The sequence below is a fragment of the Oryzias melastigma genome, linkage group LG20, assembly GCF_002922805.2.
Source record: "Oryzias melastigma strain HK-1 linkage group LG20, ASM292280v2, whole genome shotgun sequence".
Taxonomy (NCBI): domain Eukaryota; kingdom Metazoa; phylum Chordata; class Actinopteri; order Beloniformes; family Adrianichthyidae; genus Oryzias; species Oryzias melastigma.
The window spans coordinates 14,660,918-14,681,082 of record NC_050531.1 but is presented as its reverse complement, the minus strand read 5'-3'; the positions used below and the strand labels follow the sequence as shown (position 1 = coordinate 14,681,082).

The 20,165-nt window shown below is 38.2% G+C and overlaps 4 protein-coding genes across 5 annotated transcripts in view; 3 read left to right on the top strand and 1 right to left on the bottom strand.

The window, feature by feature from the left end:
* The first annotated feature begins 734 nt into the window (after window positions 1–734).
* dcaf11 (ddb1 and cul4 associated factor 11) lies at window positions 735–13,951 on the top strand. The gene is made up of 15 exons (XM_024280454.2): window positions 735–1,012; window positions 1,274–1,486; window positions 3,404–3,531; window positions 4,451–4,569; window positions 4,664–4,728; window positions 4,847–4,947; window positions 6,124–6,270; window positions 8,185–8,239; window positions 8,549–8,617; window positions 8,716–8,773; window positions 9,997–10,182; window positions 10,298–10,451; window positions 11,630–11,782; window positions 11,861–11,967; window positions 13,088–13,951. Exons 2-15 carry the CDS (start codon window positions 1,287–1,289, stop codon window positions 13,202–13,204), a joined length of 1,659 nt encoding a protein of 552 aa, XP_024136222.1. The 5' UTR covers window positions 735–1,012; window positions 1,274–1,286; the 3' UTR covers window positions 13,205–13,951.
* Window positions 13,952–14,520: 569 nt separating this feature from the next.
* On the top strand, window positions 14,521–18,113 carry LOC112151238 (fat storage-inducing transmembrane protein 1). Its single transcript, XM_024280031.2, has 2 exons — window positions 14,521–14,950; window positions 16,221–18,113. Exons 1-2 carry the CDS (start codon window positions 14,667–14,669, stop codon window positions 16,873–16,875), a joined length of 939 nt encoding a protein of 312 aa, XP_024135799.1. The 5' UTR covers window positions 14,521–14,666; the 3' UTR covers window positions 16,876–18,113.
* psme1 (proteasome activator subunit 1) lies at window positions 16,907–20,127 on the bottom strand. 2 transcript variants are annotated; one of them, XM_024280032.1, is made up of 11 exons: window positions 19,876–20,127; window positions 19,553–19,585; window positions 19,411–19,473; window positions 19,217–19,318; window positions 18,413–18,470; window positions 18,179–18,276; window positions 18,028–18,096; window positions 17,792–17,859; window positions 17,572–17,626; window positions 17,402–17,488; window positions 16,907–17,101 (listed from the first exon to the last, which is right to left on the bottom strand). In XM_024280032.1, the coding sequence occupies exons 1-11, from the start codon at window positions 19,912–19,914 to the stop codon at window positions 17,021–17,023; spliced, it is 753 nt and encodes a 250-aa protein (XP_024135800.1). In that variant the 5' UTR covers window positions 19,915–20,127; the 3' UTR covers window positions 16,907–17,020. The 2 variants fall into 2 exon arrangements, with proteins under 2 accessions (XP_024135800.1, XP_024135801.1); XM_024280033.1 differs by having other exon boundaries at window positions 19,217–19,315; window positions 19,876–20,125.
* Window positions 19,695–20,165, top strand: part of pck2 (phosphoenolpyruvate carboxykinase 2 (mitochondrial)) — a 16,049-nt gene continuing 15,578 nt past the window's right edge. Inside the window, exon 1 of the mRNA XM_024280029.2 lies at window positions 19,695–19,807. The gene's annotated coding sequence lies outside the window, so the exon portion shown is untranslated. The remainder of the gene's footprint in view (window positions 19,808–20,165) is intronic.

Genomic DNA, 20,165 nt, shown 5'->3' with positions numbered 1-20,165 from the left:
AAAAAATCTTAAAGACAAGATACATTTATAATTTTAAGCACAGTTTTTCAGCTTTATTTCAGTTATGTACAGAATGTGAAATATTTTATCTCCAGAATTATTCAACTCCAAGCAGCTCAAGTTATCTTTATTTGCATATAGTGTCTTTATTTACAGAGGTAGTTCTAAATACCCTAGCATATATAGAATTTTAAGACATCAATACGTTTTAAGATACACAAGAAAATTCTGTGAAACTCTACAACAATAGACTGCGAGTCTTGATTAGTAAACTTCTCAAGAGCTGTCAGATATGTGGTTATGCTCATTTTTTTTAAATTATTTTTACTTTGTGGTAATAAAAATAAATAAAAATTAAAACCACATAGAAATAAGAAGTAAATAATTTACAATGAGCAATAGCAGACAGATATTAACTAAATATTTTCTCCATGGTTAACTTAGAAATTACAAAAAATAAATAAACACATTTTTCATCCATCTAACTTAAAAAAAAAACATTTTTAAAGGTTTTTTTTTAACAACCCTTTTCCCCTCTTTTTTTCTACATAAAAGCAAATATTAAGTTCACCTAAGAAACACTCCTCAGAGGCCGTTTTGTTTTGTTTTTATTTTAAATAAAGATATATATATATATATAAAGTTTCAAATAAAGGTATACTACAGCCTATATTTAAATATATGTTGTGGCTCTCTGTTTTAAAAGTAGAGCCCGATGTGTGTTCATTTAACCCTGAATGTAGGTCAGTGCAATTCTCCGCGAGCGAATCACGTGACGGTGAAAGTCGAGGGGGCACGCGCAGTTTTTTTTCACACTTTAGTAAACAACATGGCGATTCACGGACTAGCCCTGCTAGCCGACTGATCGACCACAGTGTGGAAGAACTACACCAGACTGTCTAACAAGTAATGTGTGACAGACCAGGCTGACTTCTCGGAAATAGCAAACAGTCAAGTTTGGGCCGATACGACCGGGAGCCGAGCCAACGAGCTGTCACGAAGACTGTCAAAGGTAGCTAATGTTTTCGTCTGGGTGTTAGCAGTTCAGCTAGCTCCCCACAGCCTAACCCTGTTGATGAACGCAGAGCACAGATACGCTCCTCACTTTGTTTGGTAAAACACACATTTGGCTGCAAAAGTCTCAAAGTATGTCGTCGTGTGTAAATATGGAGTCAGTTACTTTGTTGTCTTCGCTGCTTCCTCTCTGTCAGCGCCTCACCTGAGCTTCAGGTAAATCACACCGCCTCTTCCCACTTTTATTTCTCTGTGCTAGGCCCTCGGGGTTTATGGGCTCTCAGTCTAGTTCTGGGATGTCTGGTGGAAGAGGCTCTTCCAGTGGCAACCCAGCAGAACAGTCCGAAGCAGGAGAACCGAACCAGAGCAGCAGCCGAGGCCGCAGGACGGCCGACAGGCATCAGGGAGACGGACAGTCTGCTTCGGAGGAGGACGTCGATTTAGCTGAAGTGCTGGCTTATCTACTGAGAAGGTAATGCTTTAACCATTCTCAGCTAGGACTCACTATTTAAACAACATGTGCACACTTATTTTCCTCTAAATAACTGTGTGAATATGTAAGCGTTCCTCTGGACAATAAAGGTTTGGATTCAAATTGTGGACAAACAACAAAAGAAAACTCAGTCCTTTTTTTAAACAAACTTTATTAGAAAACAGATACAAGACAATAGGAAAAGAAAATGCTACACTTACTTTTTACCCCTGCTCATCAACATTTATAGTCCAGAAGATTCCAATATCTTATTAAATATAGAATATACTTTTTCATTTAAAGTATCTATTTAAAATGTTAAATTCTTTAATATTTTGCATGTGTTCTATTGTTTTGTAATAGCATTCAAAGTCCAGATGGAATACACCAAAACAAAGTTGTGAATTGGATCATTTACTTTTGTGAGTGTGGAATTTTTATTGAATAACAAATTTGGCATATTTGACAAGCCATGCAACTCATAGTGTAACATGACACCTAACATAAATAGAAATATTTAATTTAATTTTTTTTTTTTTTTTAACTTTCAGACCAACATTTGTTTTGTGGACAAACAAAGACAAAATAGATTTTTAAAATAGGTATCCTTGCTTGTTTGGCAAATTACACTTATTTTTGATATTTTTTTGTATCAAAACTCCCTCCTTTTTTTTTAAAACAAACTTTATTTAGTAACTAGATACAAGAGAACAGGTAAAAATAAATAACAAAGTAAATTGTTAAACTTGCACATCAACAATCTGTAGACATTTGCAATAACTTATTAAATATTAATTACTGAAAATATTAAAAAATAAATAAATTTGCATTTACTTAAAATGTGTTATTGTAGCCTAAATATTAGATGTAGACTAAAAAAAATTAAAATTAAAATAAGCAGTTTTTTTTATTTTTTAAAAATAAAAACATGGAATAAATATTTTGAATGTGTTTAACTGTTTTGTTACGTATATGATTTAAAATCCACATGGAGTACATAAATACAATTGGACCACTTGTGAATATTGAATTTCCCAAAAATAATAAACAGTTGAATAGCAAAAATGACATTTTTGACAAACCATGTAATTCAAAGTATAATATGACATCGAAAGTATTCATTCTGGTATTTACATTCAGTTTTATGATGATAAATTCTTCCAAATCAAACCAACAACAACCAATGATAAAATAATTAAAAAAAAAATTTATCTAATTAAAAACTCTGTTTATATGAACTCCTCTTTGCCTAAAAAAAATCTAAAGTTGTTGCACTAATAGGAAGAGCATTTCAAAGAATTGCAAAGAAAACACTAATGAGCTTTTAAATGATTTCTCTTTGGAACACTGCACTTTAATATGTTTGCACTGGTAATATTAGTTTGTAGTTTCGGCCTAAACACACACAATCTGTGCACAAAACTTATTGTCTATTTTTTAATTGGAGTTGTCAAAATTCTTTTTGAGTTGCATGGAAAGGATCTTACTAGAATGTTTGCTTATAAGCGGTTCCCAACTCATTTACAACAGCTGTCAGAGCAGGGAAAGCTCGTGCTGGTGTTTTGTCTTCTCCAAGTCAGCAAATTCTTTTAGCATTATGATATGAAGCCTCTCCATAACTCCACTATTCACCCTTGAGAATCATGCAGCAAAGAAATACTTCAGTTAATTGAATTCCCTTTGAGCACATCGATGTTCGTCCGTCTGTTTGCAGTAAGTCTGCATTCAAAAGAAGGTGGTTGCACTAAAGTCAACATTACACCCACTGCTGTTTGTCCTTTTGACTTCAGCCACAGTTTTCTTTACTTTAGTTCATTTTTTTATTGACACATTTTTGATTGTACCTTTGCTCTAGCAGTGTTCAGACAGCTTAAATATGTTCTAAAGTCGAGGCTTTTGCCCGTTTGGTGTGTGCAGGGGCCAGGTTAGGCTGGTCCATGGCAGCGGAGCCACGGGGCTACAGTTGGTCCAGTCACACTCGGACTCTGACGATGACAGCGAAGGGGCCTGGGATGGACGTCTGGGTGACCGCTACAATCCACCAGGTAACCTTCATCTGGTGATTCTACATTTTGTGCAAAGGAGATTCAATGTATAAGTCAAAAACAACCAGTTAGACAAATAAGAAATTCAAGTTTGTTGGTCCTCTTCTGTTGCTCCAAAATTATTATTGTCTAAATGTATTATTTGAGTGGATGACATTAAAATTATAAATAGCTTTAGACAGTTATAGTAGGTAGTCATTTAAATTCCTATAAATTACCTTTTTATATGTGTGTGTGTCAGTATCTTCCTGCCAGAAATGCTAATTTGTCCTCTGTAGAAGACATTTCTAAACCTGAATATCTCTCAACCACTGCATTCTACTGAATTAACTCCTTTTGATATATACAGAGGACATTTGGGCCTTGTCAATGACACCAAATGTGAAGGAGTGGGATTCTGGGAATTGTAGTTTTTACTGGACACATATTTTTCTCTGGTAGTCAGGAAGATAGATTTCTTTTTTTTTGTTTCAAATCAGTTTAAAGATTTTCCCTCAAGCATTAAACTGTTTAATGGTTTTTTAGACAACATGTGTACAAAGCATATACACATTTTATTCATGTTACAGTAATATTTATTGAGATTTTTAATAAAATGTGACAATATTTTTTTGTCAAAAACATTACAAGTATTGGTATTTACGTGTGCACCATAAGCCATCTTCATAAAAACAACTTTTCTTTAGGTCAAATTATAAACTGGTGGTGCTTGATGTTACATTTTGTTAGTCAACTGTAACATTTTTAGTCTTTTGTTTAAATATATGATCAGAAAACAAAACAGTCATACTTTTGTGTAGTTTGCATGATTGTTAACATTTTATTGTCTTTTTTTAGTAGATATTATCTATAAATAGTTAATTGGAATAGTATGACATCATATTTGTGAACCTATTTCACTTTATTTTTTTTCTGGTAGTGGACACCCAACCGGACACACATGAGATAGACACCAGTGAGATCCGGACGCAGATCCTGCTGGCTACTGCCTCGTCCTCCTTGAATGGCCGTCACAGCTTCACCTACATGCTAACAGAGGTTGTAGGAGCTTTTTGTCTTTACTTTCTCTACATTTAAGTAGATTTTTATTGCCACTTTGGTACCAATATTAGTCAATCTCTTCTGTGCACAGAGAGAGCAAGGCCGTTGTCGAGGTTCTAGTTTTTCTCATGGGGAGTGCAGCCGAATACGAACACAGTAAGTATATTTTAGAGTAAACAAGCAAGTAACTTGAATCATAATTTTCTGTCATGTTTCTATGCCTGACATGAAAAGGAGCACATAAGATGATTGTGACCCTTTTGTTTCCTTATAGTTTCCTGCCAAACTACGTGTCCCATAAGGATACGTACCAGCAGAAAGCCTTTTGTGGAGTTTACAGTGAAGATGGCAACATGTTTCTCTCTGCTTGTCAAGGTAAAAAAAACTTTTTAACTGTTGTTCTAGTGTTATATTTCACCTAATAATGACATTTATGATGGTGTTCTACTATTCAAGTCAAAAGTTTGATACTGGTGATGGAATTGGGGGTAAAAACATGTATTTTTACTCACCTTGGTTTTCCTTCTTAAAGACCCATTCTGATGACACATTCTTGTAGCATTTTTCTCATGATGGAGGGCATGTATAAGGAAAATAGAGCTTGAAATTGAATTTCAAAGGATTTCTTTGTTCAAATTGTTGTGAATCAGGAAATAAAATGCAGTTGGAGAAAGATTGTATTTGTGTAATATAGAAAATATGCTGAGTGGGCCACAAGCTCCCAGCTCCCAGCAAAGGGAGGGGAAGGGGGGCGGAGCTGCTATGTGCCAACAATCCTGCCCACATCTGAGGTGAAGTTCTATTGCCGCTCTGCAGAAACTGTGTCCTAGAAAACAATGCTGGCTTTTTAATTTTGGATAAAAACAGCATACTCAAAATAGAGAGAACACTTTTAAAATAGTTCAAAAGATGATCAGAGAGAGACTTTAAAAGTTTGATATCAGGAAAATGTTTTTTTTTCTTTTTTTTTTACATTTGCATATAACATTTTGCTGGCACTCTGCTTTCAAAAGAGATGACAAGAGAAGTGAATAAGGAGAGAAAGTGGAGGTGTGGTATTGGGTCGTTCTCATACTTGTATACCTGTATACCTTTCCCCCAGAAATCTTGTTATTTAAATGCATCTAAACACACCCTGTGTTTAATTCGATTCTAATTCTTTTCCCATTCATAAGTGTTGTTGACCAAATATCAATAAAACATTTAAAGCACTTAAAATAATCAAGCATCGCTTTAAAGTCCCACATGACAATTTTTTTTTTATATAAAAAAAAACATTCCCAGTAGTGTTTTAGGAAGTTTTTAATCAAAATCCAACAATCTAAATGTCTTAAAAAGCCATTTTTTATGTTGCTCTGAAGCCCTTGTTCCAAAAATCTCCCCTGAGGGGGCGTGGTTAAGTATTCCTTGTTCTCTTTCATAAGAAAAATGTTAAACTCAAAAAACATGATTTTCATCAGAGGGGGACTTTAACTAGTTAAAGTGCTTGTTAGAAAAATACTTTGATGAACTGATTCAGACTTTTCCTGTTTTGTTGAATATTTTTTGCAGACCAGGTCATTCGTTTGTACGACACAAGCAAGGGCCGCTTTCACCTTCAGCGGACGGTGAAGGCGCGCGACGTGGGCTGGAGCGTGCTCGACGTCTGCTTCACTCCCGATGCTCGGCATGTGCTGTACTCCAGCTGGTCTGACTACAGTAAGATCCCTAAACCTGTAAAATACCTCATGTTGAAACGGGCGTCTTGATGTGGCGTTGATTCTCACGGATTCATGTTTTGCAAAGTTTGTTTAGATTATTTAGCTTCACCCGACATGTTGCCACACATCTGTCGGAGTTTGGGTAAAGTGCTTTCTGCTGCAGTTTTTTGCTCTCTGGATTTGATTGAATGTTCAAATGGAGCGGGTCTTTAAACAGCTCTATCAGATTCTTTTTGGGACCCGCTGCTATCGAGCTAATCACCACAGTTTCACCAGAGGTAGTGAATTTTAAAAATGTCTCAGAAACAACCGTCTACTTTGCTGAAGGTACCAACCAAGCGTGTTTTGGAATTTAGTTCAGGTCTCGCTTCATCGGTCTGCACATAGCAGATCACGCTAACAGGAAGCCAGACAGAGCAGGGCTAAAACATGAGAATTATTGCTATTTCTTTGCACAAACTGTTTCTTTTCACACATTAAGCTAAAAGCAGCAGGAGAAATTTGGCTGAGATGAGAGTGGGTCTGATAATGAATAAGATTATGCAAAGAAAAGAACATTTCCACTTCTACTCTAGGCCTGGTTTCTGCTTGGCACATTTTTTAAAGTAAATGCATTTATAAAGTTAATTGACAAATGTGGTAAAAATAAAAAAGTTGATTGTGTTTTCTTTGTGAGTTTTTCAGGCCTTACAGATGTTTCAGGTTTATCCTAAGTGTTTGTCAAAGACTGATGCTCCTGAAAAAGACAAATATTGATTAAAAATAATTGTTTTTACATTTAATAAGTCATAGTCTCAGAAATCAAGTAATTAATAAAATTAAACAATAGGGAGGGTTTGGGAAAATATATTTTTAAAAAGTCAGCCTTTATTTAGTTTAGTAAATCTAAATGTTTAAAGACCCACTCCCATTAAATTGTGTTTTTGGGTGTTTTGAACATGTTCTTGTAGCGTTTTTCTCATGATGGAGAACATATATTAAAAAAATTAAGCTAAAATTTGCATTTCTGAGTATTTCTTTACTCAAATTGTTGTGAATCAGGAGCAGACTCAGATCTGTACATCTGGATCGCTCCAATATTTCTCAACTTTTTTGTTGCACCTGTATTGTTAGCTCAGAGTTGTGAGGGCTGTAAGCTAGCAGGAGAGAGTGTAAACAAGGGCATGATGGGAATTGGGGCAGGCTTACATTGCGCCAACGATTCTACCCACAACTCAGAGTCAAACTATGTGCTAGAAAACAACCTTTTTTTCATTTATTTAAATTTAGACTAAAAACAGCATAATCCTCATTTAAAAACCACTGAGAACACTTTTACAACAGATCAAAAGATGATCGTACTGTTTTTTCAAACAACTTAAATCTATCATCAGGAAATTACAAGGCTTTATTCTATGTTTATAGATGGCGTTGCGTACCTAAGCCCTTCTTCCAGATGTAGACTGCACACTAATGAGTGCCTGTGGAAGGGTCGCCCACTCAGCTGGATGTTGTGAAGGAGTTTGATGTCTTCCAAAATGATCCTCCCATCGTTGTCGTCTTCTGTAGAATTATTTTTGTGCTCTTGTGTTTTATTTATATATATTTTCAAGTTTCGTGATGTTTTTGCAGCCTTTTTCACATGTTCTTTTGAAGTTGCTTAATTTGCAGCCACTTGTAGATCTATAGATGTCGCGTTGTGATTAAGCTGCTTCATGTTTTGGTGTGAAGAGGATCAATAATAAGACAAAAAATGGAAATTTAGCGTTTTACAAACACAAAAAGGTAATTGAAATAGCACTGAGGTGTCTAAGGTTTATATTAACTTCTCAGGAGAGAAAAAAAGCTAAAAAATAACAGTGATAGTCCACTAAAACTGAAGGAGTGAGCTGTTTCTGATGAGTTCTCTTTGCTTTGTTTCTTCCTCCTACAGTTCATTTGTGCAGTATAGATGGAGACAGTGAAAACCACACCGCCCTGGACCTCAAGTTAGTGTTTCCCCTCATAGTAACTTATAAAATTGTGGAGCAGGTAATCTATCTTTCCTAACCAGCCAGGCCTCCTCCCACCTTCTCATTCCCACATGGATGAATGATGCGGTTGGGTTGTGTCGATGCAACATTCATGGTGTGTTTGTCTCAAAATAAAAATGTGTCCCACCATCAAACTCATTCCTAACAGTAATTGCTCAGGAGGATGTGTGAAGCTTTGTAATCTGGTGTATCATAAGCAGTGTGGTTGTGAGTCATTGATTGTGCTTTTACAGCATTATCAGATTGTGTGTTTGTGCTTTGTAGTCCAGATGAGAGGAGGTTCTGTGTGTTCTCTCTGACGGCGTCAACAGATGGGAAAGAGATTCTGGGCGGGTGAGTACCATTTGCTTTTGTGATTGACAAGCACTGAAGGTTATTCAATAGAAACACTGGGAATCACTGTAATCTGGATTTGTCTTCTCCTTTTCCAGAGCAAACGATGGCTGCCTTTACGTTTTTGATCTGGAGCAGAATAGACGAACGTTGAAGGTTGGTTTCTTCTGCGTGGCTTCACTTTTTTTTTCTGCATCTATATTTGTGTACCTGTGAGTCAAAAATCTGAGTTTTTTTTTTTTTTTTTTTTAGCACCATAGTATCTCTTACTTTTCAATACAAGAGAAGAAAATTCAAGTTCGCCGAGATCATTTGGCTCCAAATGAGATTCCCTTAAAGTTTAGCTTCCAATTTCTCTTAACCTTTGAGGGAAAAGTTTATCTCCACCTTCTGTAAAATACCTGCAGCTGTTTTAAACTTTATTTTCACACTAGATTTCGTGTAGAAAACATTAAAATGTGAAATAGATTTCCCCAAAATGGATGCTAAAAATTGGGACGCCAACATCAGCCAGATAAACACAAAATAAATAACAAAACATAAATAAAACTGGGATTTTTTTTAAATGTAATAAAAAATTGTTAATCCACTGTTTGAACAACTTTATTAGCAACATCCTCATAACATTAGACAGCCGTGTGAACTATTGTCACAATAAATCCATATTTGGAATAAAGATTCCAGGTTTTCGTCTGTTTAATTGAGCTTTCTTTTATTTTGAAGTCGAAGGCTTCAGTTCTGTTTCCTCACAGACTCTTTTCTGTGAACAAAACTTTCCAGAAACGTCTGGTTTTTTTTTTTAAACTTTGCTAGCTTGGAGGTTTCAACATAGCGGTTGACGCAGCCGCTTTGATTAAGTGGCGTATGGATTTTTGATATATAAAAATCCAGTCGTTTTTCAAAACAAAACTTCCCTCAGAAACGGATTATGAATAAAACAGAAAAAAAATTTAAAATTCAACCAATAAAAATGAAAAAAAAGAGTGTGACGTACAGGATTATTGGAGCAGAAATCCAGCAGATTAGAATGTCGAGTTGAAGTTATGTTGTCCCCGGATGAACCCTGGTCTCCATAATCCTCACAGAAACCTCAACTATTGGGTACCTTTAGCTAATCTAGTAAACGGTAGCTTACTTTTAAAGCAACAAAGGGAGCCGCCCCACCCTGCAGAGAGGCAGTCATGTTTAAACCCGCCTCTCCTCCTCCTCCCACATCCACTCTCTGTGTACCAGTCGTTGATCTCCACCATCTGCTTCATATTTGTCCTGCTGTCTTTAGGAGTCTCTCCCTCCCTTTACCTCTGTGTTTGCGCATGTCCGACCAGACAAAGACATGCATCACCACAGACCTCCCTGAATTGTGCACCTGTTGCCCGTAGATCGATGCCCACGAGGACGACGTGAATGCGGTGGCGTTCGCCGACAACTCGTCCCAGCTGCTCTTCTCTGGCAGCGACGACGCTCTGTGCAAGGTGTGGGACAGGCGGACGCTACGAGAGGACCGACCGCAGCCCGTCGGACAGCTGGCCGGCCATCGGGATGGCATCACGTTCATCCACAGCAAGGTATACACGTTTGGAGGTTAATCCATGCGCTGAGCGCAGCAGCTCCAGTCGTCTGGAATGTCAGTGCGAAACTGTGTTGGCTTTCTTTATTATTCTTTCCTCCCCATTGTGCCAGGGGGATGCGCGCTATCTAATCAGCAACTCCAAGGACCAGTCCATCAAGCTGTGGGATGTCAGGAAGTTCTCACCCAAAGAGGGGCTGGCTGCCTCCCGCCTGGCCGTCACCCAGCAGAACTGGGATTACCGCTGGCAGCAGGTTCCCCAGAGAGGTGAGGAGGGAGACGGAGGGAGGCTTAAGGAGGCGAGGAGGGATGGGAGTTAAAGCAGCCCTCCTGATTACATGCCTCTCAGGCTGCATTCGGCTTCTCATATGTTATTGTGGCTGCAAATCCTAATTATGTCGAGAGAGCAGTCTTTTTAGAGCCCGTGTGTGCATGAGTCATGACACAAGTGTCTATTTAATGCTGATTATGCAGCGCCGGTTGGAGGATATGGAAATCGACACTTAGGCTTCCAAACTTTCCTAGCTAAACCTAAATCCTAGCTGCAGTGTTTGCTCCACCTTTTGTCTCTCAGTCAGAAAACTACTGATCCTGCTCAAAATGACAGCAGAAACGCACAATTAGGAGTGGAAAATGTATGATGACACTTTGTTGGCCCTCTTGGAGATTTACTAATGCAGTGGCACTAATTAAAAAAAAAAAAATTTTTGTGTGTTTTTATCATGTTCTTGTGGGAAATGAAGCTCAAAATGGCATTTCTGAGCATTTCTTTATTCAAATCATTGTTAATCGGGGCAGACAAAACAAATGCAGTTGGAAAAAGCTTGAAGCAGTGACGTAGAATGCCATGCATCAACTTACATACGTGAGCTAGCAGGAGCGCATGTATACAGACGTTTCTGTCGCTCTGCAGAAACTATGTCCTAAAAAGAGTTTTTTTTGATTTAGGCTATAAACAGCATATCATAATTAAAAGACCACTGGGAACATTGTTACAATAGATCAAAAGATGATCAGAGTGGGACTTTAAGCTATAAAATGAGGTGATCTGGATAAATTTTATATCACTTTTTTATGTCAAACCACTAAAAAAGTAAAGAAAGTTTATTCAACTTCAACTTATAAGGCCAAAACACCCATTTAATCCATTTTTACTGACCAAAACCTAAAGTAGCACCTTACCGTTTAGAAAAATACAGTTTATGTTTTTGTGGCAATTCATCTATAAAATGTAGCTTTTAAACATTTTTGATAATTGAATTATAGTAGTCTTATGCTTTTTATATTATTTGTTCAAAAAATTTGCCTCCGATCAGCAGCTAGATTATGTGCTTTAAGCTAATTCTAATGATAAATCTCTCTGACAGGAAATTCAACTTTTGACCAGATCAGAAAATCTCTTCCCCCATTGTCGTTAAACGTTTTGTCTCTGCTGTTCCCTGCAGCCCTAAAGAAGCACAAGCTGACAGGCGACACGTCGGTGATGACGTACCGCGGCCACGGCGTTCTGCACACGCTCATCCGCTGCCGCTTCTCGCCGGAGTTCAGCACCGGTCAGAGATACATTTACTCTGGCTGCTCCACTGGGAAAATCATCAGTAAGTCTCTGAGTGTGAGTAGATTTTATGCTTTTATTCTGAAAGGCAAGAAATGCTTTAATGCTGCTGTGTGTCCAGTTTATGACGTGCTGACCGGCGGCGTGGTTTCCAAACTGTTGGGTCATGACGCGTGCGTGCGGGACGTCAGCTGGCACCCGTATGAGGCCAACATCATCAGCAGTTCTGTGAGTGCTTTTTGGGAAACTGTAAGGATTAGACCAAACGTGCCAGTAAAAAATGTTCAATCAGGACATTATTCAGTAAATTATTTATTATCCATCAGACCCTGTCTTTAAGTATAAAGACTAGATTCTTTAAAGTGTTCTTATCTCTTCAGACTGCAAGAAATCGTCTTAAATGACAAGAAAGTAAAGACATTTTGATGAAAAAAATATTTTATTTTAATCAAAAAATACAAATTATGGGTTTGAAGTTTGTGAAAATAATTTATTTTATATTTGATATAGTGCTTTTTTACATTTAGAAATGTTTTATTTAAGTAAATAAATAAAAATAATGGATATTAATCATATGGTAACTGTAATTTTTAAAGTTTCTTTTAACATTTGGATGAAAATAGTTCTATACCTACTGAAGGATTGACGTTTGTGTTTTCTGACACAATTTATTAGATTTCTGTTTGATTCTAAAACTAATAAAATCTGGGAAATCCACTACAATCTATGTTTTTTTAAGTATATTCTAAGCATATTCCAGGGTGAATTTTATTATATTTTTTCAAAATGCATAAAATTCAGTTGCTGCTTTTACAGGCTGAAACTTCACAAGTTAGGTTCAATACAAAAATACTTTTTAAGTACATTTTCAGCAAATAAACTTGAACTTTTTGGTTGATTTTTTTTTTATCATTTTTTGCCTGTATTTCAGGTATGTTTCTGTGAAATAAACAAACTTGGTTTCATTTCTTTAGATCAAACACGTCTGCCACAATTAGCCAAATAATTAATATTTCAAGTGTCTAATTATTATTTAAATTTAAGCTTAAAAGACTATTAGTGTTAGAGTGCAGCTTAGTTTGTATGCATCAAGTTTCTGCAGAGATTCACTTTCAAAATAAAAGAAAATTTTAGAAACTAATAAAAAAACAGATTTTCGTCTTTTAGGTTTTAATCTTAGCTCTTTCTCCATGTTAAACATTATTTGCAGCAACAGCTTTTCAAGCTCAGACTGAACAACAGACAGGAAGTGAATGATAAGATAGCTGTTACAAATATTTTCAAAATAAGAGAGGTATTTCTGACTTAAGGAGGTTCATGACTCACTGTTTGCAATGGTTGTCCGCAGTGGGACGGCGCGGTGCGAATGTGGGAGCACCGGCAAACCCACCCTCTGGAGGAGGACCGAGAGCGAGAGCACGACCGACAGGAGAAGAGGAGCGACGAGTCGAAGAAACGGATGTGACGTCACAATCGACGGTGACGAAGCTTCAGTCGGTTACTGAAGCTTTTGAGCTCAGAGCGACTGCGAGAGATGTATAAAACTTTTTAAAATGTAATTATGGGTATTATTAAGTCCAAGTTAAGCATGGCTGTGAAGTATTCCTTTGGAAAGTGCGGTGGCTCTTTGTCCAACACTTCAGGTTGTCTCGCCGCCCCTCGCGGCGTCTGGACGAAAACGCTTCATGCAAACCGCGTTCCTGCTGAAAGCTGTTGAAATTTAATGCTTCATTAGATCCAATAATTAAGCAACGTGGGAGAATCCTGTACACATGTATAGTATTTTAATGGTATGTGCGTCAGCGGGTGTGTTTAGGTAGTCGTCAGTGGATCAGTTTGGACTCTGCTGTTATAAGTAAGACAAAAAAGTGCCCTATTTTAGGTGCTCTCTTATTTTAAACTCCCACTTTCAGACAGAACATAACATAAATTTTGTTTTCTAGTCGTCTCAGTTCACTACGGCAATGCTCGATTCAACTGAAGTTCTCAGTATGTCAGCTCACTGCTGGAAATTTTACCTGCTGGTTGTATTTTGATTCTGAAAAACTTTATTTTTTTTTTTGTTGGCCAATGATCTATTTCAAAGATTTGTATTTTAAAATGTTCAGTTCAGGACTGCAGATGTGCGCAGGACATCTGTATATAATTTTCTGGTGTTTATAATGATTCTCTTTAACAATAAAAGGAAACTTTCTCCAAATGCGTCACAAAAGAAAAGCCTCTGTATTCTTTTTTATGTGTTTAACACACATAGGTGAAACATGACTTACACTCACTGTAATTCAGACAATTAGCCACAGCTACAGCAAGGTCGTTTGAAGAGCATTGTGGTTGTAACAAGTGCTCTATAATTAGACAGAGATTTCCTTTACACCTGCTGATCTTAGCGACTCTAAACCTGATTATCAGGAAAACCTGCTGGTCATTTCTGCATCAGAAGAAGTTAAGTATCAGCTCTGGGAGGAGGAATGAGCCAGGAAGTGAAAAGCACTATGAGAAAAGCAGCTGTTCGGATCCAAATGCAGCCTGGCAGCAGTTAGTTTAAGCTAACTTAAATTAGTTTTGGGAGGGAAGCCAAAGTTTCAATTGGAACAATTCTCTTTATGTGAAAGACTTTTATTGTGAAGGAAACTTAAATATAAATTCATGGATATGAGGAAGATATTAATGATTACTTTTGGATCTTTCAAGCATTTTGGGCTCATTTAGAATAGGTGGTTTCCTCTTTCAGTCTGTTGTGAACTGGGAGGGGGTTTGAGGGTAAAGGGGACACACAGGGGGGAGTATTTTTAAAAACTATGCGCTCTGCTGCATGCCTGCCTCTGGGAGTGGAGCTCATGTGCCGTTTGGCAGACAAAAGGCAGGAGGGCAAACATTAGCAGGGTTCTCTCATAGCTGAAAACACAGAAGGTCAAACAAGGGAAAAAATGGAAAAGCCTGGAAACTCCTGGAAAGGGCTGGTATCAGAGCTCCAGCTGGAAAGGTTTCAGGTGATAGCAGCAGAGCTGAAGGCGTCCGGCAGATTCCTCCTCAGACCTCTGGAGGCAGTTCTGGAGTTGGTCACTGACTTATTAGCCAAGATTTTAGGAACCAACCTGGTCCGAAGACATTTCCACCTGGTGCTGTCTGGACTGGTCCTGTTTGGACCTTTGCTGAGTTTCTGGGTATCCAAGTACAACATCTTTGCGAACAGCAACCACTTCCTGTACAGGTGAGGCCTGTGAGATACTGAGTCCTGATTTATGTGAGAGTGGATATTGGTTCATTTTGAATGATCTGATTCACCGACCTAAAATTGATCTTTCACCAAAACATCAACTAGTGTGACTCAGAGATAAATACTGAACAGTGCAGGTGAAGTTTTTCAGAGGTATTTCTTATAAGATAAGTGTAAATTAAATATGTGAACAAACAACACATTTACATTTTAGTTTCATAAAGTCCAACCCACTGTTGTTTTTCCACTTTAAAATAATACAAAAAAACATTAGATCATCCTACCACACTGTACGGTCACGTATTTGTAAAAAATGTTTCCACACATTGGACTGTAATGATGGTTTGAAGATTTTTTGCTTCCATGACATGTGTGCTGTCTGCTGTGATGACACTCAGTTTCTTCTGATGTTATAGTGCAGGGGTCTGCAGCCTTCAAGATTTAAAGAGCCAATCCAGTCGATTTGTCACAGCAGGAGCCACAAAGTCTTACAAATAGCATAAATACTTTGTATTAATGCTATTTTTACTATTATGAAAAAAATATATTGTTTTGTGTGCATGAACAAAACATAAAAGTTACAAGAATAATAGCATTTTTTTCAAATATGAAATCTGTGATAATTTTTGACATGACTTCCTTTCAAAATAAAAGACATTGCATCATCTCAATACAGAAAATGTTGTATTTGTTAGTTTAATGTCAGAAGTAGTAGAAAAAAAGACTATTAAACAGTTTATTTTATAGTTTTTGGTGGAAATTCATAAAAGTATCTATGTAGAAATAATTCAGAGCTTATTAGTGACCCCTGCTGTGTTTTTGGGACCATACGGCACAACTTAAACCCTTGAAACAGTCCACAAGCATTGAGCTGTGTGACTCAAGGAGTCTTTTACTTTGAAAGGAAATCATGTGAACCTCTGTCAAAAGTTATAAACTGTTTCATATTTTGAACAAAAAATGTATTTTCTCTTTGTATTTATGTTTTATTTAGGTAAGAAAAGTTATTTTTTATTTTTTACAATGGTAACATTGACATATATAAATCTGTATCTTATTTTCTAAAGGATGACGTGAGCCTTTTGTGGCTCCTGCTGGGTTTTGGTCTGTGAAAAATTGACCTGATTGGCTATGTAAATGTTGAAGGTTCCCCTGCAATAAGCACATGTATTACAACTTTATCTTTATATATATATTTCTGGGAATGCCATCTGGGAAATATGAATATAAAATTTAGATTATTAATTATATTCTATATCTCCAGGAAGTTCCTCAGATCCACTTGGGGCTGGACCTGCATCCTCACAGGCTCCTTCGTCCTCCTCCTCTCCTTTTCTGCTCGTCGATCCGTCCCACTCTCCCTCCGCCACTTCTCCCGGATCGGGCTTACAGGTTTGATCTGGTGGGGGGCTCGACGCCTCCTCACCCTGCTGGAGGACGCAGCAGGAAGCTGCTATGAACCCATGCCCCCCGCCCAGGATGTCCAGAGCTCTGCTGTGGCAGCACAGCCTCCGCTGCTCCTGCTGCATGAGGATCTAACCAAAGCCTCCTGCCTCAAAGGGAATTTACTGTGGCGGGGTTATGAGGTGTCCCAGGATGTGCTCATTCTCTGTCTGTGCTGCTTGCTGCTCCTGGAGGAGATCTCCGTCTTCAGCCGACACTTATCCCAGCAGAGGTCACCTGGAGCCCCGATAAAAGTCCTCTTCCTGCTCTGTGTGGTACTGCTCATCCTGTGGATGTTCTTGCTTCTCTGTGTGCTCTCAAACTTCCCCAACTGGCCGTCCCAGCAGCTGGGAGGAGCGCTGGGCTACCTCGGCTGGAGAGGACTCTATCAGGGATGGTACCGGCTGAAACCCAGGTGGTGCTGCCCTGGCTTACCGGGAGAAGAACTTTTTGAAAAGGAGCCCAAACGCCTTTGATGGAAGTTTTCAAAGTAAGACGTGCCAGACATACAAGAGAGATTATGTTGCTTTATTTTGTAATCCAAACCAAAATGCTAGCGCAGTGAGAAAATGAAAACCTTCTTGTCAATGTCATACTACACTTGTTGTGTAAAAGCCAGTCTCAGTAGATGAGAGCTTTCCCATCTCCTCTGGGCCTCTTAATCTTGTCGTAGTTCTTCTTAATGATGTCAAACAGCACAGCCTGGAGACAGAAACACAGTTAGATCAAGAAATAACTAAAAGATAGGTGGGCAAGAGTGACGCTCAGGCACTAGAGCCGCTATTCAACAGCCCCTCTCATCAGATACGGGAGCATCAAACGCAGGAGGACAATGGCCAAAGAGACAATGTGATTAATGGACTGCACGCTGGGCCCCAATCAGTTTAAAACAACCAGGGCAATTAGCTTAATTACTCTCCTATTAGGCAGAAATAGAGCCTGCTGCTGGGGCTTGAAACAAAATGCACAGCGGATGCTGAGCCAGATGACAATCAGTCTTACATATATGTTGCGGATCTCCAAGATGATAAGGCGGAGCTCGCAGTACTGGTACTGGTCCAGCTCGTGAACCAGCTGTCTGTAGTCGCCCTGCGGCAGAAGGTCCACAAGTTTAGAGGCAGGAACGGTGATGCTGCAGCACTCGACCTTGCAAGTACACAACAAATACGCACCACGTGGGGTTGTTTGGAGGCCTTGGCAACGGCGTCACCTCTCTCACTGTAATATCTGGGAAAAAAGGAAACAATTTGACTCAATTTCTATGGTCTTTTGTTCATTTTCAGGCAAGTTTATAAACCTAAATATAAGAATAGGTGAGGAAAACAAACTCAGCATCATTTTCTCTTTATCAGTTAAATGTATGTTAAAAACTAGGAAGCATCCAGCTCTTACTTTGAAATCTGAGTCTGCATTGCCTCGATCTTGGTGCGTGTGCTGGTCAGCAGCTCAAACACTTTCTCCTGTGTCAGGAAAATATTACAACACATTTTGATGTTTCCAGCAACGTTCTGTAACATTAAACCTTTAACACCAGAGCTCCAGTGTTTATCTTCTTTGATTTACTGTAATGATCAACATTATTCCAGTAAATTCTAAAGGAGAAAAGCGGCTCACATGCTTTCACCCACCTGTACAGCCACTCCAAAGTTGTTGCCGTCCTCAATTCTAGGGATTTGGAGCTGCACCCACATTGACACCTTTTGGTAAAAAAAAACACTTGATTACACATTTAGACGAATATTTACCACACAACCAAAAAATGTGAAGGTGAAGGCTGACCGTGTTGAGCTTCTCCTTCAGTGTCTGGATCTCTGGCTTAACCTCCTTCAGGAGGCTCTCAACTCGCTCGTTGCTACAAATGGGGCCACAAGGAGGACCTAAAGCGAAGAGGATCCACATCATCTTTTTGAGAAACCATTTTCTTTTTTAAAAGGACGTTAAATGCAAGCCCAATCTATCTATATAAGTATTTATAGCAAAATAAATACTTAATCTATTTTTCATTTAATTTACCTGCATCTTCATCCTCTTTATCGCTGTCCTTGTCTTTTTTCCCTTCTTTTGCCTCTTTCTGAAACAAAAAAAATGTATTATGTCAAATGGATGTCACTGTTAATCCCTCTTTCTGAGCACAAAGTTCAGTTTTTTAATTCTCTCTGAACATTTTAATAAATACCCTAAGGGACATTTACTTCCCTTCAGTGATTAAAAACATATTTTTAAAAAATCCTGTCTCTATTAATACTATTAGTTTATTAATTTACTATTTTATTCAAATTAAAAGGTGTGAAATAAAACACAGTAACCATCTAAACCCATATTTTCAGTTCCAGTTCTGTTTAAATTGGAATAATTATTCATTTTTACAGATGAAGGACTGCCTTTGCTTTAGGTCTTTAAATGTCACACAGCATAAAAGGCCGTTTAATGGGAAAAAACCCTTGGAAACTGCACACAGCTGGTTGCCACAGTAATCAAGGACTCAGTTTGAGTGTTTTGACTTCATTCTACTAAATATAAACCCTGATCTGAGGACCCCTGCTGGGGAGCTCTATTCAGCAATCATGAAGTTTGCTCTGAAACCTCTTACATCAGATAAGTAGAGCTTTAATTCCTTTGGCTAAACATGGAAGGAAAATTAAGGCTCCATATAAGGAAAAAATGGTAAAGAAATTAAATGAGATATTGACATAAACTAACAAAACAATAAAAAATAAAGTTAAAAAAAGGGAATTATAAGTCCATATTTTAGCTAAATAAATTAGAAAATACAGTGGGAGCCATACTGGATTTTTAGAAACTAGACCAAAGACCTACTTCCTCTTTCTTCTTCCGTTTTTCCTCCTCTTTAGCTGGATCTGGTATTGGGATGTCCAGTGGGGCCTTCAAGGACGCTAGGTCATCACAGTTAAAAGACTTCTGAAAACACAGACATGATATTTTCAACCCTATAAAGGCATTTATTTGTGCTTTTTCCCTTTAAAACTCAGTTCATATTGACACTCGCATACCTCCAGCAACTTCTGCAGCTGATCAATCTTCTCTGGGAAGAATTTGGAAAGCAGTTCTTCTGCCTGTTTGAACAAAACAGCTCGTTCCATACACAAATCAGACTAAAAGTGACAAAAATGAGTGTAAATGAAATAAACTTACCTCCTTGGAGAGCTTCTGGCAGAATTCATCAACCTGCAAGAAATATATATAAATTTGAGAAATCTTTTGTTTTTAATGAGTCGCAATCGGGGAGCCGTTTTTAACGATTTTTCGGGTTCAGTAAACGCAGCAGGCCGAGCAGCCGAGCCGTCACCTCATTTCACCCCGGACCTGCTGCAGGCCGTCTGCGTTTGAAAGCCGACACTGACCTGAACTCTGCCCCAACTGTTTGCATCCCCGACAAACACCTGCCAGGTATTTTAGGAGGGGGGAAGCGTCTCTAACCCGCTGCTACTCGACACTTTATGCTAGCAGACACCCACCTGCTTTTTAGATTCATGGCGAATATCCAGAGAAGTCATCTTGTTTCTGCAGAAGAAAAGTTAGCTAAATGTGTTTAAGAGTTTTGGCTTCGGTTTGAAAACTCCAGAAACAAAAATATACGGCTTTTAGTGAGTAATTCGACGCCAGAGACACGGCGGGTACAATACTTGCAGTTACTCAGCATAAAAATCGAAAATGAAAGTGTTTTTCCAGTAATATCCGTACTTTCCCACATCACTATTATCCACCGTGTTGCATTCTGGGACTTGTAGTAAAGTTCCTCCATATT

What these genes read in the sequence shown, in the direction of transcription:
- dcaf11 (XM_024280454.2), top strand. Translation starts at nt 1,287, where the DNA reads ATGGGCTCTCAGTCTAGTTCTGGGATGTCTGGTGGAAGAGGCTCTTCC. An exon ending in TGACCGCTACAATCCACCAG is followed by an intron (nt 3,532 to 4,450) that starts GTAACCTTCATC and finishes TTTTTCTGGTAG; the next exon opens with TGGACACCCAACCGGACACA. An exon ending in GGGAAAGAGATTCTGGGCGG is followed by an intron (nt 8,618 to 8,715) that starts GTGAGTACCATT and finishes CTCCTTTTCCAG; the next exon opens with AGCAAACGATGGCTGCCTTT.
- LOC112151238 (XM_024280031.2), top strand. Translation starts at nt 14,667, where the DNA reads ATGGAAAAGCCTGGAAACTCCTGGAAAGGGCTGGTATCAGAGCTCCAG. An exon ending in AGCAACCACTTCCTGTACAG is followed by an intron (nt 14,951 to 16,220) that starts GTGAGGCCTGTG and finishes CTATATCTCCAG; the next exon opens with GAAGTTCCTCAGATCCACTT.
- psme1 (XM_024280032.1), bottom strand. Translation starts at nt 19,914, where the DNA reads ATGACTTCTCTGGATATTCGCCATGAATCTAAAAAGCAG. An exon ending in GCCATGAATCTAAAAAGCAG is followed by an intron (nt 19,586 to 19,875) that starts GTGGGTGTCTGC and finishes TATTTCTTGCAG; the next exon opens with GTTGATGAATTCTGCCAGAA. An exon ending in ACTTTGGAGTGGCTGTACAG is followed by an intron (nt 17,860 to 18,027) that starts GTGGGTGAAAGC and finishes TTCCTGACACAG; the next exon opens with GAGAAAGTGTTTGAGCTGCT.